General features: G+C 38.8%; 2 protein-coding genes across 19 annotated transcripts in view; both read left to right on the forward strand.

Moving 5' to 3' along the window:
• The window catches only part of CARF (calcium responsive transcription factor), a 28235-nt gene extending 23356 nt beyond the window's left edge, over positions 1–4879 (forward strand). For 5 of the 6 annotated variants that reach the window (XM_032445649.1, XM_032445650.1, XM_032445648.1 and 2 more), the window contains one exon: positions 1179–2152. In XM_032445649.1, the coding sequence (XP_032301540.1) occupies positions 1179–1297 (119 nt within the window). In that variant the 3' untranslated portion in view covers positions 1298–2152. Of the gene's footprint in view, positions 1–1178 lie in introns of all 6 variants that reach the window. The other variant, XM_015868205.1, reaches the window with a different exon arrangement.
• PLEKHM3 (pleckstrin homology domain containing M3) overlaps positions 3095–16275 on the forward strand; it is a 111944-nt gene continuing 98763 nt past the window's right edge. For 5 of the 13 annotated variants that reach the window (XR_004307848.1, XR_004307849.1, XM_032445647.1 and 2 more), the window contains exons 1-6: positions 3095–3207; positions 5927–9939; positions 10884–10987; positions 11945–12106; positions 14064–14260; positions 15352–15483. The gene's annotated coding sequence lies outside the window, so the exon portion shown is untranslated. Of the gene's footprint in view, positions 3208–5926; positions 9940–10883; positions 10988–11944; positions 12107–12203; positions 12981–14063; positions 14261–15351; positions 15484–16275 lie in introns of those variants that run through there. The other 8 variants (XM_032445639.1, XM_032445643.1, XM_032445641.1 and 5 more) reach the window with 8 other exon arrangements.

Genomic DNA, 16275 nt, shown 5'->3' on the forward strand with positions numbered 1-16275 from the left:
TGGTGCTGATTAAGGGAGCTCCAGTATAGATTTGTTTTGGCTGATTCTAAGTAATATTTACTGTATAACAACGACGGCTGTAAAATATATTTATGTAGATTTTGCTATAAAAGTAGTGACTTAGTTGAACTACTTGCCATCACGTTCACTGACAAAGTACCAGCTTGTTAAGTGCTGTTTTGCTCTGAATCCCAACATTTAGCTGAAATGCTTCAGATCTACAATTTTGTTAGGAGAAATAAGCAGATAGAGTAACAAATACTGAATTTGGTTAGGAGTCTTTGGAAATAAATATTTTTTCAGGTCTTTTAAATCACCATTAGGATATTTCACTATGGCAGTATAGTCGAAGTTAAATGTAAGAGTTCTTCTCTTGGCTGTATTCAGAGGTTTTTTGTAGATTGTCCTCTTCCTTGTTATAATGGGATTTCACTGTTCTGCTGAGAAACTTTTCCTTCTGGGTAAGGGTTATTTAAGAGAGGCTGTCAACTATACCTCCTTCATTTGTGCAATCAAGATGTTTATGCTTTTCAAATATTAATATTTTAATATACACTTTAAAATACTAGTTTACATACAAAAATTTAGCCAAATATAAAATTCAAGTTATACAACTGCAGGAACTGTACTTGCTGTTCCTCTGGGATTTCCTTTTACTAATGCTCTTAAACTATCATCAACCACCTGGATTTGGAAATTGTGAGGATGTTGGTGCCATTCCTAAGTTAGGAGGAAGGCTCACTCATAAAATGCACTGATCCTCCTCTTTGTCATTCCTGAGTCCATTTCTTTGTCTGAAGAGCGGGAGGACAGAAACAAATCTGTAGTGAAGAGGAATTAATGTTACAGAGCTGATTTGGGTGAAACACTCACCCAGTGATTATTTCAAGAGGCTTTTTCCGCATATGTATATACATGCACCTAGTTCAGGTTACTTTGTATGTTCTAACCTTTCTCTTATTGAAAATGATAGCTTAAGAGTAAACTATTTCCTGATGAGAATATACATGCAGTCACTCAATAATGGCCAATTGTGCCTGAAGTTTAAGTCTGTATATTTTATTGTTTATTTGTTAAACAGTAATGTGTCATTATCTTTTAAATGCATACAGTTAATTGGGGCTGAAATGTTATCAGTGGTATTTGGGCTTTAATATTTTGTTTTGTTCTGTTTTAAGCTGAAGATAATACAGAGGCTGGTATCTGTATAAGCCAAGTTAAACAAGAGCCAAGAGAAAAAGCACTGTCTGTGGAGCCAGATAAAATCAGAGACTGCCAGAGATCCTCCTCTGTTTAAATCCGTGAAGGCTGTAAGGATTTCCTAATCAGAGGACTGTAAATGCCTTGGAAAGAAAGGCAGATACTCTTAAGATAATGCCGTTCTTTTTAAATGGCACCGTGACATTCCCACTGGGCATATTTTACAATAGTTCTGATGGACAACTATTTTGATTTACAATTGATGTGACTCACTGCCAATTCCAAGTCTACTCAATTATCAGATGAAACTCCTCTTTTATTTTATGTTTTGAGTAATTTGGTTGCTATCCAAATGGTCCATTTTGGCCAGCATTTCTGAAGGTCTTCCACAGTTAGTTTTAGAATGTGGATTAAAATGCTTGATTTGCTTTTCTCCATGAGACCGTGAACTGTTACAGCGCTACGCAGTCCGCAGAATCTGCCACCTCCCTGACTCTGGAATCCAACAGCAGAGTTTGTGAACACAGTAGTTTTGTGACAAAACAAAGGTCTGAGAGACTACATTTCAAAGTGATGGAGGACATGGATGCTTAAGAAAATGCAGCTTTGACTTGATCATGTTAATGGTGTGAAGATCTAGGAGAGAAGAAAGGTGAGGATGCCAGGTGAACTTAGTTGTATGATGGAGAAGCATCTGTGAATTGTAACAATGAATGTTTTCAGCTTATGATGTCTTTAAACTTGTGTTCTAACTTTGTAATCACAGAATCATGAAGGTTGGAAAAGTCCTCGAAATCCAGTCATCAACTGGTCACCACTAAACCATGGACCTAAGTGCCAAATAACACATCTATTTGTTGCCACTTGCAGCCTTTGCAGTGTTACTGTAGCAATAGTTGGTTGTTACATTTTAAACTAGTCTTGTATCTAGTCTTTTTTTTTTTTTTTTTTTAAAGAAAGAAGAATTGATGCTGCAGTTCCAACTTCTCTACCTTTTGCTTTATGCACTTAAATTATATTTGAGTTAATATCTTAACTTGCTGCTGTTTATGATTATGAGGCTTACAAAATACATTACTAACAGAGAGGCCCAAGAGAACAAAGCGAGTAATATAAATCTAAGCAGTATATACTGTCATCAGAACATTCAGGAAACAAACTTATTTGGTTTTTTTTTTTCCAGTAATAGCAGCTTCTACGACTGAACTGGTCTGAAGTACTTAAGAGTTACCAGGAAGTTTAATGAAGCTGAATATGGTTGGAGTAGTACTTTAAAAAAAACTGAGATCTATTTAAAGCAGTCAGTGAAATGAAATTGATGCCATCGTAGGTATCAAGTTAAACAGTGGCAATGGTTTTTCAGACACTGAGATTTTAGAGTAGCCAAAATATTTTGTGTACAGCAGTACCAGCAGTTCCTTTTGAAGTGGTTGAGAAATCGATCATAGAATTAGATATTGTTCTGTATGCTGTACAAGACTGATGGTGGAAGACTTTCTCTTCTCCCCTCTAAAAAGCAATAAGAAGAAGATAGGTTGACTTACGCTGAGAGAAAACATTAGCAGTGTTGTATGGATGTATGTGAATGTGAAGATTATTGTTTTGAAATCACTACATTTATTAATATGCATTCAAGGCATTCACAAACCTCATTGGAATGGTGGCCATTTAAAAGTGAATTTTAACTTTCTTTTGTATGTTTAAAACTTTCAAAAGTCACAGGATGAAATTGTATTCTTAATACCTCTGTAAGCAGACTCTGTTAGTTGTTAAACTGTAGACTTAACATAAACATATATTGACTTCTGTGAGGTTAATTAACTATTGCTGTTAATACTGTTCATTTTAAGGTTAATGTTTATGGATTAGCTTAAATCTGAACTTTCCAACAGATGATAAATACAAAGAGCCAGTGTTTCATCATGCAAGTGCATAGAGAATCTTCAGATGTTTGGAGTCTCTGATACTTGTTTCTGCATGGACTTGTTTTGCCTTACTCATTTCTGGGTAGGTAAATAACATGAGGTTCACCCTTTTGGTGGTGGTATTTGTTTGTTTGTTTGTTTTCCTGTTAATTGTGGAAGTGTGTCCGGAGTGGATGTTCTCTGCTGCAGTCAGTGCTCTGGAGGCAGTAGTCATCTTTTCAAATTTAATTGTTACATACCAGGATGGGTACCTTATTCCACATTGCCCAGTGATTCTGCCACCATCTGTTTTTCTTAAATTAATACATTCCAAAGTATATTTCCTTTCTCCCCTTTAAGAACTTCTTTCCCTTTGTGTATTTTTTTCCTCTTTAAAAGAATCCTTCCTCAATTTTTTGGGAGTGCTTATTCCCAAAGTAAGTTACAGCTAATGAGCAATAGGTTATTTCAGTTTTGGGTCTGTTTTTTTTTTGTTTTGTTTTGTTTGTTTTTTTTTTTGTTTGTTTGTTTGTTTGTTTTCCAAAGGAATCAATGGACTGGTGGCTTGTGTAAAAACCTGAAGAAAGAAATTTTTATTTCCAGCCATTCTTGCTTTAGTTCTCTCATCAGGAGATCTATTTTTTAACTGATCCTGTGCTGAACGATATTTCTGAAGGTACTTATATTTTTCATGTAGTGTTCATAGCTTGTGGAAATCTTGTAATCTATTTTGAGTTACAGGCTATGAAATTATTTTTATAAACAAGCCTGATTTGCACGATACCTTGAAAACAACAGAAGAAAAAGTTGGTAGAAGTTTGGAGATGCTGTAGACTGTTCAAAGGCTGGGGATGAAAGTGACAATTCTGTTCAGTAGGAAATTTTGTTTGAAAAGCTTCAGCCAATGTTTTCCTTCATTTTCACAGAATTCCACTTATCTTCCAAATTCATATTCCAGTTTACTACTGAGTTGTCTTTTAAGTTTATGCTTCCTGTTTGAAGGGTATGTTTATGCTTGCTTTGTGTGTGTTGCTGATGGAGAACACGGGCTGGTCACACATGTTCAAGCATCTGTATTCAGATAAACAACTTAGTTCACTATTATCCACTTAAAATTTATAGAAAAAAAAATCTCACGTATACAGAAAAAAATCATAGGTAAACAACATCACTTTCAATGCACTTAAATTGGTTTGAATAGAATACTCAAGGTTGTTTTTTGTTCATTTGTTTTTCTGAGAAAGCTGTGTAACTTGGTGCACAGTCATTGGTTGTGGCGTTAAGTTGGATTTGTGAATGTTTTTCTGATGTTTGCTTTGTTTTCTTGTGATTTTTATGTTCACGTGTTCATTTTGCAAACACAGAGATCCTGAGCTTCCATGGCACTGTAAATGAGCAAAGTGTTTTCCAATCTGTTCTCATTCTCAGTTGCTGTAATGGTGGTTGGTTGGCTTTACAAGAAGGGCTGTGCTTATGTATATGCATGCAAAAAAGTCTTTTGCAAAAGCATAGAAAAGACACAAAAAAGGCACATATCTATAGCTCTTATCCAGACTGGCAGCCTCTTGGATGAAAACCGGTGGTGTTAATGAGTGCACAGGTTTGTTTTTGCACTGTTCAAAACCCAAATTTGGTTGTGTGGTATGAAGACTGTTGCAGCTTATACAAAATTTAGAGACACGAATGTCTGTATATGTATGTATATATTTATATTTATATAGTAATTTAATGTATAGTACTTCTATTCAAATGTAAACTACTTTCTCTTTTAAAAAGTTGTCTATGTTGTGATTATGGGTATTCATGGGGAGAAACACAAGAGTTACAAGGGCAGCAGTCATTGTATAGTAATGAGAACAAGTAGGACAAGCCCAGGGAGACTTGATGGGAGAAAGTCCTGCACGTGTGAGAGGAGAGGTCCCTGTAGGGAAGGATGATCTGGGGGAAGCTCCTGGCCCTGGAAAGGGTTTGCAAGTCCATCACAAAAGTTCAATGCAGCTCCAGTTTCTGGGGCGGCAGGGGGAGGGAGGGCTGAGTTCATGGAGAAAATATACAAGTATGGAAGAAAACGCTCATCTTGCCCTCAGAACCAACAGCTGCTTCAGTTTAGGTGAGTACCAAAGCCAACTGAATTCCTTCTCCTAGTCTGATGAAGAAAACCCAGGAGATGCCTCCTCTTCTTTATACATTACCAAGGAAAATGCCTGTTCTTCCTGACTGAATTAACTTGATGCAGCCCTCATTCCTTTGACTGCTGCCCTGTCTACCTCAAATGCACTATGGCTGAACCTCTCTTCACATTTATTAGAGCTCCCATCCAAGTCCTCTGCCCTCTTTCACTGTTATGTTGTTGAAAGTAATTAATGACTTCACTGCACAAGTAAATACTGATGATGTTGCTTCTGTTAGTTTTTCGTTATCTCCTTTAGATTCTGAGTTCATGTATTCCTTTAGTTGTTTTTTATCCTTGCTTTGTTTGTGACTTATCATCCATTTTGGTGTGGATAGTAGCTGGCTGGTCACTTGAGTTTGCTGTTGGCAAACTTAGAATATGCTCCCTTACACATGTTCGGACAGATGGGTTAATAGATTAGATAGAAAGAATCTGGGATAGGAAGTGTGATGTAGCTGAGGATGGGACTTTGGAAAGGCACTGCTCTTCATGGAACACTGAGAAGATTCTTCCTGGACTACCCTTCGTTGCCAATCAAGCTTTCATATGAGTAAACATAAGAACCTATTCTATCCGTAATGATAATATCAATACAACTCATTAGTGTATGAAAAAAGCATGTATAAATCACACTGTGTTGTTTTTTTAGGTCAGAAGCTACCCAGCAGCCAACAAGCACCAACTAAGGTATGATTTGTTGGAAGAAAGGGAAGGCAAAAATTGCATCACGTGGCAGGAGTGTGGGTGGGTTAGTTTTCTAGAGCTAGATGTTGCACCTTGCTATCATTCAATTTGTAACCCATCTAACAAATTATGTTTGGTTTTTTGAAGTGATTTGATGCGTTTCTGGGGGAGCCTTCAAAGGAATTATAACAACAGTATATCATAGGAAGTATTAGTAGGTGTTTGCTATCTAGGGTCAAGTCCTTTTTTAGTACAGAAAGAGGTTAAAAAGCCTCAAAAGCTTTCTGAAGTCAAATACTGAGTGTTCCTGTCCTAAGGGATCTTCCCTGTCTAGAAAATTAACAGCATTGGGTGCTGCAGCAGTAAAACCTGATCAGTGGTCCATTAGTCTATACTAGATAGAGAATAACTTTGCAAAAGGCATGTATATGATAAATTGAGCAGAACTTTTTTCCATACTGATACATGTGCATGGTTTGTATATATTAAAAAAACTAAACACCTTGAAAAGCTTATGTGTAGTTGACTAATAAAGTTTAAATTATGCTTCACTATAGTTAAATGATGCATGTATTTTAGGGAGTATATAATCAGGCCTTTTATGTAGCCAAACACACACTAGTGTGCGTGGGGGGGAAATTAATGACACCAGAATCCTTGTCCTTACCACCTTCCTTGTCACAATTGCGTACTTCCTTTTCATTTGTGCCATTCATTGTGTCAGCTACATTTGTGTTCTTAGTGACTGTGGAGCTCCTCAGTTTTATCTCCTCAAGCATAGCTTGTGGAATTCTGTTTTCCACTTTGAGGGGAAAGTGAAGTAATCTCATATGAAAACACAATGGACAGTGTATGTGCTGAGTGAACTGACGGTGCATAGGACAGCCACCTTCAAATGTTCTGTATTGAAGCTGTGTTAGGAATGGGAGCTGAGAGAAAGAATAAGCAATCAAAGAGTGTAATGTTAAAAGCAAGTGTTCTTGCTCCTCACCATGTACCCTTTCTTATAAACAGCGTCAGGAAAAATATTGGTCAAATCTTGAACTCCTTCATCACCAGCCTTCTTCCTGCAGGAAAAAGAAGAAAAAAAAATACCCTTAAAGTTTAACAGTGGGTTTGCTAATTAGTCAGAAATTTTGTTTTAGAAATTACTTGCTGTCCTAGATCTGAGTGTCCATTTTTCATTTCCTGAAGAACTACGGTAAAAATTCAGTTCTACTTTACTGAGGTGCTGTTCTTTCAGAGATAAATGTAACTGTTTCTCACATATCTCTTTTAAAGCTAAAATGAAGTGGGATACTGAAAAAAAATAGAAATGATGCATTTCTTACAACTGACACTCCAGATTTCTGAGGAGTGCGGGTGCTTCCTTCCTCCTTGTCTCCTACTTTTACCTCTTAGTTTATCTCTTAGGTGTTGGATGTTTTCTTAGGATTGCTTACCTCTGAGAATACTCTAGTTAAAACCAGCAAGAAGCCAGATTGGAAACAGAAGAGGAAGTAAAGTTTGTACAAAACTGTTTGCAGGAGGTAGAAAGCTGTCAAAGATGCATTTCAGGATTGCAATTTCTTCTGAGTGAAGTGGTTCACTTTGGTAAATGTTTTTATGGTAAGCAGTTGTATATAGCTGATCTTGGTGTTATTTATGCTGTGAGCTCACATGTACTAAAAGTTAGAATGGTAACCACATGCATCTGCTTTATCTTCAGTGTGCTAGTTAGCTTCTGAATGCAAGTATAACATCTGTCTTAACTGTTTACAAAGCTGCTACCACATCTGAGGTTTTTATATGTGGAAGGAGATGGTGGAAGGTGAAAACCTTCTTGACTTCCTTCTGAGAAGAGATCATCTGAGGAATGAAGGCTTTACCAGTTTTAAAAGTGCACAGTGAGGGGGAATGTGTTGCATTCATTGATACTTGTTTCTCACTATCCAAATCTATTTTAACTGGCAATAAATTAAATTAATTTTCCCCAAGTTGAATCTGTTTTGCTCATGACTGCAACTAGCAAGTGATCTCCCTGTCTTTGAATTGATGGGCTTTTTCAGCTTGTTTTCATACCTGTCCTGTTGAGGAGGGGGGAGTGGAAGAGTGGCTAGGTGGACAATGCAATCTACCACATCTAAGGTATGAATGTCACAGTATTCCCTTGCCTAGGAAATAGTGGACTGTGGTGTTACAGGAGGAGGTCCTACTTTGATATGAGTGATGTCTAAACTGTTTTGGATAGATGGGACTAATGAAAGTGTTTCTTTGTGGCAGCCACTTCTCTGGAGTGAATTCTTACCTGGTTAACAGGGCTTCCTGGGTAATCCCACACGTACTTACTGAAAACTTGTATTTGATCTGAAGTCACAATGGCAAATAGTGATCTCTTTGATTGTTGCAGCAAATATTGAGTCCTTTAAGCAAGGCACAAAAGCGATCACATTTTACTTTTTGAAGTCGTCATTCTATATGTAGAAAGGAGTGCACAGTGTTTAAATCAGGGCTTGTATTTCTCAGTGTGTTCTGGCTGGGCCTTTCAGTTTCTGCTTATTCACCCATTTCACTGTAGTAGATCTCAGCTCTGGTATCAATTAAGAAACCTGTCTAGCCTATTACACTTCTGCTGGAGAATATCAACCATATTTGTGTTTTACAGGTTTAAATGTAGGGGAGGCATTATGAGAAAATTATGCTGCTGCAGTACGTTCTCCTTCATCTACTCTGGTAGTGTTGCTCTTGCTGATGGTGAGGATGGTAGCAGCATCTTCAGAGCATTATATCTATGCTTCAGAAGGGGATAAAGCTTGGGGTGAGTGGCTTCTTTGGTGTAAGTACTTGTTAGGCCATGCGCTGGAAAAGAAATAAGCAGAGTCTGGGGATGAGACTTTTTATCTCCAATGTTTTTCAGAGAGTAATTTCTTGTTGAAACAAGAAGAGAACTTCCTTGGATTTAAGTTTTGTATGTGGGTTCTTATATCACCGACCAAAAACACCAGGTGCTTTCCACTAAGGGTGTCTAGTCTGGATACTAGGTGATGTGGTTCACTTGTCGATTTCTGGTAGGGGCACTCTTTGTGACAGAAGATCAATGGATAACTTCCTACCTTTAACTAAATGAATCTTTCTTTTCTTCCCCTTTCTCCTTGTTGCACCATGAAAGGAAGATTCTCTGTTAGAAGGAAAGTGGCAAATTATTAGAGCTGCCTATATGACGGATGTAAATCTATCTGTGGTGAACAAATGACTTCTTAGCTAATAAATTAGGGGAAGAGCTTCAAAAAGGATTGCACTGTCATTGTAATGTCAAATAATTTCTTCCAATATCATTAACTTATGATTATCGTTTTACTCTTTACTTAATGTATAATTTATTTATTAAATTTTCCTCTCTAAGTTAAGGCCATAGATGGAAATGCATATACTAATTGTTTTGTCACTTGAGGTACTATTGAAGGGAAGGTATTTCTCCATATTGTAGCTGTCAGGGTCAGCTGGGGATTATGAGCCACCAGCTGCTCTGGAAGTATACATGGTGATACATGTTCCCCATCTAGAAAAAATGTCTTTTACACTGAAATATTTTTTAAAAATTAAATAAATTTTAAAAAATCTGAACTTGAATCAGACAGAGTGACTTGGCTTAGAATGCTGTAGTTTGGGTCATTAAACTGTGGCACCTGTCATTTGAAAAGCAACTACAAAGACTACCCTGGAACCCATCTGATAACCTTCAGCTGCCTGGGTTTATCAGTTGTAAACAGTAAAGAAGAGCAACATTTTCATAGAGAAATTGATATGTATTTCTTTATTTCAGGAAGCACAACCTATGAAAACAATGTCTCTTCTCTTTCAGATATATGAACTTCTTTATAAAATGATCAGAGGTATCACTAGTGAGATTAGCTAATAGCTGCAGAATGGAACTGTTTTGCTCTGGGTAGGTGATAACAAAAAATATCACAGTCAGTCAGCATTGCACTCATTAGTAAGGTAAGGTCTTTCAAATGTTGACCAAAGACTAACACTTCTGGTGGTATGATGGCATTTGTTATGAGATTACAAAAAAAAGTAGTGATTCAGACATTGCATAAAGAAATGGTAAATAAAGCACTTCATACAATACAAATGTGGTGGATTTGGTTTCTCTTGGCTTTCTCCTGCTTTTATTTAGTGTTCAACTGCTTTGCACACCTTCTGTGGAATCTCTATTATCCAGTTAGTAGTTGTCACATTCAAGCACAATACACAAGTATTTCATGGCAAGATGTATATCATGTATTTGCCAACAGGAATAATTTGTTTTCAAATGGTGATGGTAATCATCAAAAGACACTAGAGAGAAACTGAAGCTGTTCTATATTTGTCTTTCGTTTGTGTTTTGCTTTTGTGATGTCTGAATTCCTGTTTCCTTGACAGCACTTTTTAGCAGGGAAGTGACTGTTTTCAGGCACTGTGAACTATGGGGTCCTCACTGCAACAGAAAGGGCCTTGAGTAATGAAACCTGAACAATACTTAATTTGTAGTGCACAGGATTTCCAGAGGGCACTGAGGATGGCTCTGGATTGAAAAATTAAAATAAGTTTTAATATTTGCTTGACTTGGTGTTCTGATACAGTGCATGAGAACAGCAGATTGTCTTTATTTTGGCTGGTGGATCCTCACTGCTAATTCACAGTTTGAAATTCTAATATGCATTTATGCCATGACCATATACAAGGACAAGCAGTGTCAGACAGGACTGGGCGACTGGCACAGAGCTAAGTATCCAGAATGCTCCAAAACATTTCTGCTTAATTTTTTTAGTCAGATTTGTTTATGATTTTTATTTTTGTAGCAGTAGGTAAGTGAATTAATGAGTAGGGCTTTTCAGGCCTCATTCTTTCCCTGGAAGGTCTGTCACCTGCTAAGTTATTTTCTTTTTCCTCATCTCTAGGGGCAAGCAAATGAAACAGGCTGAAGGTGCTGCTATTTGGAAAACAACAGCTGCAGATCTGTTGTTGGCAGGGAACACAGCCGCCAAAACCCTATATTCAGCAGGTGAGAGAACAAGGAAGGAAATGAAGATGGTTATGAGCCCTACTTATGTTCTGTCTCCATATTAGAGCAAAAGACTTCTAAGGGCAAATCTGCAAGAGATAGTAGAGGTGAAAGCTTAGTGTTAGCAGCTGTTACAACTCCTCCTGAGGGAGAAGTATTTTGCCAGTCTTCTGTTTGAATATATTTTATTGTATTTTATCCCAGCCTGTCTATTCTCTCTAGTACTAGGCTTTTGGAGGGTGCTGGCCGTTCAGGCCCCCAGCATTTGAAAGAGTATGGTGTGGTTTGGGCAAGGACAGGTGCGCTCAGGTTAGACAACATTAGTAGTATTTCTTAAGTTGTTGCCAGTTCTTTCAGCAGTATGGCTGCTCTGTATGCATTAGACAAATAGCAAAATTTAGGAAGTGGCTGTACTTTGGGAGTCTGCAAAAAATAAAAAGTATAGCTTCACATAGTGCATATGTACATACTTATACATACAGGCAGTTATTTTTTGTCAAAGTATATTTATACTTTCTATGACCGATTGTACAAAACCATTTTGAGCAATTCAGTAACACACAAATGATGTGAGAGCTCTTGTAGTTGATGAAAAAAGACCCTTAAGCTATTTATAGTATGTAGAGCTGTTTTATGAAAGCAGTCACTTCCATGAAGTTTCATCTAACTCACTTGTGTGTTGGAAAAGCTTTAGGCATTTAGCATGGTTGTTACCTTGTCTTGCATCTTCTGTACCAATCAGTCATTGAAAACTGCGCTATAAATTAGTCACAGGCTCACTCACAGATAAGGGGGTCTTATGTTCTGCTTTCAAATGCTATAAAATTGAAGTAATGGTTAGAAAAACAGCATAAGGATCCAACCTGAATATTGTGACCTGAGATGCTCTACAGAGTTATTTCATCCCCTATTTTTTTTTCTTTCTGTTTTCCTCTTTTATGTCTTTCTTGGTAACAGGTTACATTTGCAGTGATCACAGTAGTCTCCCTCCCTAGAAACTGTTGACCAGAATCATCTGCACTTGCCTTAAGAAAACTAATGACCAGGATGGCTGCGTGCGATTGTATCTGCAACTTATGAGAAAGCATGTAAAATAAGATCCTGCAGTTTTCCTTCCCTGTACGTATGTTTGCCTTTTAAGAGATCAGTGCTTAGTTATGTGCACACAGCTGACTCCTACGATATATTTTGGGCAAAAGTGAAGAAAAGCAGCAGAATTCCTGTATTTTTCTGATTCTTAGCAAAGTTTTTCTCTTCGTTGAGCGCTGCCTACGTTCCAACTGCATTATTTCTCTTGTGATGCTAGAGGGAGCTCTTGGCTTGCTCAGTCAGTGAGACATGGTACCTTAGGCAGTTCTTGAGGAAACACAGATGGGAAATGTCACTGGTATCTATAAAGCACCTTTTTCCATCAGCTGCAAAACAAGGGCTGAATTTATCTGCCTAGGAAATGACACATCTGGCTTTCAGGGGCAGTCAGATAACAAAATACTGTTTCTTCAGTGTCTGAGCACCTCTCTGTCATGGCTGGATTTATCTTCACAGCTCCTTATGAGGAAATAAGCCCTCATATCTCCATTAATATATGAGAAATTGTAATACTTTTCAGTGTATCTTTCAGGCTGCACCTGATGTAGTGACTTCAACTGAACATCAGTCTTGTAGACAGGCAGGAAAGCATCACGAACATTTCCTTGAGAAGTCCCAATGTGCTTTATCTCTGTGTTCAGTCAGTTCCTTGTGGTACAAATGCAATGCTGTCTTTCCCAGCTAGCCAGACTTCAGCTACGAGAAAGGCTGCTGCATGGACAAAGCTTATCCGGAGCATACATGGAGAGAGCTTAGCACACAGCAAGGTAGTGCTATGTACAGGGGTTTGGATGGTCAGAGAAGAGGATGTGCCCAAGCACACAGATGCATGCAGGCACACTGTCTAGTAATGCACAGCAGAAGGCAATTTTCCAGAGCACTCGAAGAGGCTTGGAAGCATAAGGTAACATCCTGAAACACAACTGGTTATTCTTTTGGAGCACGTTTAGTTCATGTTATAACCTTTTTATCTCTTGGATTTTTTTTGAACTGTTGACTCCTCATTCTAGTGAGTGCTACCCATGTTGTGCTTAATTGTATTTCATCAAGCCCTTATCTAGTTAGCAGGAGCTCAGCCATCGCTGTGGTGCTCGGTGAGGTTATTGAAGGTATCAAGGCTATGCTTAGTAAGTGGGCAATCATATTCCTTCAGTGCCTAAAGAAAACACCTGCCCGGCTGGGTTTAGTCAGCCTGGGCTCCATGTTGGTGCACACTCAGTCTGTCCAGGAGAGGGCAGCGATGTACAGCCGCTGGGAGCCTCCATAAACAACCTGCATTAGCCACCTCCTGCACGGACTGCTGCACTGCTCTTTTAACTGGTTTATTCTAAACATAAAGTGTTTAATGCAGGATAAACACGTGTGATATCACTGTATGGAAGCGTGAGGGTTCTTTCACCCTTCCAGTTCAGGGGTGAGAGGTCTTCAGTGTTGTGACTTTTCTCTTTACTTCCTCCTTGCTGATGTGGAATTAATATCCTTCTGAAGAGGCTTTTGGGTGCTTTCAGGCCAGCATCGATGTAACTGGGAGTCTTCACCATAATCGCTAGAGTGGGGAAAGTATGATATATTGGAAAGAAAGGCTCATGCAGGTTGGCAGATATTAGATATCACATGGTCATTGTTCAAAGGCCAGTCACAGTGAGGAGAGTTGAGTGCAGTATTGGAGTCAGTAACATGCAGTCTTGATGGAGTAGGTGTTGTTCAGGAAGCTCTCACAGACTGCTGAAGATGAAAAGGCATTACAGCAAATTGACTTTGTAGATACCCAGACTTAACGACTACAGTTTTCCCAGCAGTAAGTGCTGGTGACTACCATGGTTAATAGCTGAGTTCGATTCATGGAACAGAAGATTCTGGATTTACCTGTGTGCAGAGGACTGAAGTTTTTCTTCTTAATATATTGCAACACAGTTGCATAAAGCTAGATTACTCAAGCTCTATTCCTAAAGGGTGCAGTAAGTAATGCTGTTATTTGCTCTTGTAGGTGACACTGCAGATAATCTCTGACCAAGGCAGTCATGTTCCTTTATCACCCAAGTAGTTCATCTCCATGGACACCAATGGCATCATTTTTATTTAGAAAAAAAGAAAAGCTGAGACTATTGTAGCGCACACTATTCAGTATTTACAAAATGATGGATGTCCTTTAAGCACGAGTGCAGTGATGGATAAATACGTGAGGTAAGAGGATTTGGGCTCTCAGGACGGTATCTGAATAGAGTTGCAAGCAATGGATAAAGTACCTGTGGGATACATTTATGTCCTTACTCCTCCTATAGCAGAGAAAGAGCTTTTGGGGCTGCGCAAACTCATATCTAACTGCAGCTGCACCTGAGTAGCTACATTAGCAAGATCTCAAGAATGCAGCAGCAACCAAATCTTTCTGCTTTTCCCCAGGTGCTGTTTGCTGATGAGATCAGTATTAAGCTGAACAGTCATTGTGAAGGAGTGCCAACTCCAACACTGAAGTTCTGGCTGTAACTTCACTTATGAGGGGAGCAAGTCCATAGGAGCAGCAACTAAATACACCAGTTGTTTTATTTTCTTAATTTATTTTATTAAAGCCAGCAGACTGCTTTTGTAAAAGCTCTGACATCTCTTCTAGATAGAATCGGTTTCAGGTCTCTATCCATAGTACTAATGTGTCAGTATTATTCCTCATCCCAAAACAGGCAGAATTGGTGCTGGCTGGTGTAGATATTGCTCACTGCTGTAAGTATTCCTCCTGCCTGCTGTATTAAAGGCTTTGCAGGGACAGGGAGCAGTGTCCTGAGACCGAGTCAGGTCGGTGCCTGTGATTAAGGGACCTTCCCCTGGCACCACTTGCTCACTGAAAGGGCATCAGGACTACAGAGGAAAGCAGGTGTGACAAATGCCAGCTGTGTGGGCACTGAAGGGAAAGGTTTTTGCTAAGCTGGCAAAGCAAGATGTTTTCTAGAAAGAGATGAAAGGATGTGGAGACAAAGCTGTGAAATTACACTGAACTAAACTGGAGTGTGCTTACAGAGATTAATAGCTGCTTCCTGCCCCATATTTCATTGTGTTTTCTGCTCAGAATAGTTTGCAAACATACAGAACTGATTTTCTGGAAAGGCATCTTTTGACCCTTCCAACTTGTTTTTACTTTCCTTTAGATTTCAATTTAAAAAATGGATCAAATCTACATTGGTGAGCATGTGTATAGTGAATATATTTCTACAAAGAAAAAATACATGGATAGTAGCTGGTATTAACATGAGGAATTACATACTGATAACTGATGACTTTTTCAGGACTTTGATCCTTGAAACAGAGCGCTTCAAAGCAGGGACAGGGAATGCCACTGATTGCAGAACACCGTGTTGAGGCTCTGGAGAAAGAACTGTGTCTACTCCCCACCTCTGTCTGCCAAGAGTGACGATCAGGTATTGCCAGTTTAATTTCCCCATATCTCAACCCCCTTCATGTGAAGTGCGAGCACTCCTTTTGGCTTCTGAGGGTGTTCTGGGATGTTTTACTCTCATGGAGAGGAGACGGAACACTGTTTACAGACAGTTTCTTCTGTAGCAAGACATGAAGTTTCTGCTGAAATGCAGAGAACAACAACCCAAAACTATGAAAATTTCAGAGCTGCCAAGCTCTCACAAAATGAGGGTGAGATACTATACAGAGTTATACAGAGTCTGCTTATTCACACCCAAACTCATTGGTTTAAGAAGTGAAGAGTTTCCATGTTTTTTATTTCATCTGCTTGTGATGAACCATTGGCATCAGGACATTTGCTTCAGGAGAGGGCTGGGTGGGTGCCCGTATGAAGGCATTTGTTCCCTGCCTCATCTAGATAAACTCATTCCTCGGAATGGAAGACAGCACTGGCATCAGCTGTCCTGTAGGTTCCATCCCAAGGTTGCAGACATGCACATGTACAGGTGCTCAGGCACTGCTTTGTCTCTGTAGCCCACAAGCTAGTTGTGCAGTGCAACCATCTGTTGTTAGGGTTATTGAAGGTGAGCTGGAAGTTGTACATGAAAGAATAGCGGTATCCAAGGTTTGGCTTGGATTAAAAAAGAAAACTTCCACAGACTTGTGGGAGTCATTTCATTGACTGTTGTTTGTTTTCATAGCTGGCTAAAAATGAGCCCTGAAGTCCACAGCACTTATTGTGTTACAGCTGTAAAGAGCTGTACTGTTCCTCTGGCTTTATTACTTGTGTGTCG

The sequence above is a fragment of the Coturnix japonica genome, chromosome 7 (genome assembly GCF_001577835.2).
Source record: "Coturnix japonica isolate 7356 chromosome 7, Coturnix japonica 2.1, whole genome shotgun sequence".
Classification (NCBI taxonomy): domain Eukaryota; kingdom Metazoa; phylum Chordata; class Aves; order Galliformes; family Phasianidae; genus Coturnix; species Coturnix japonica.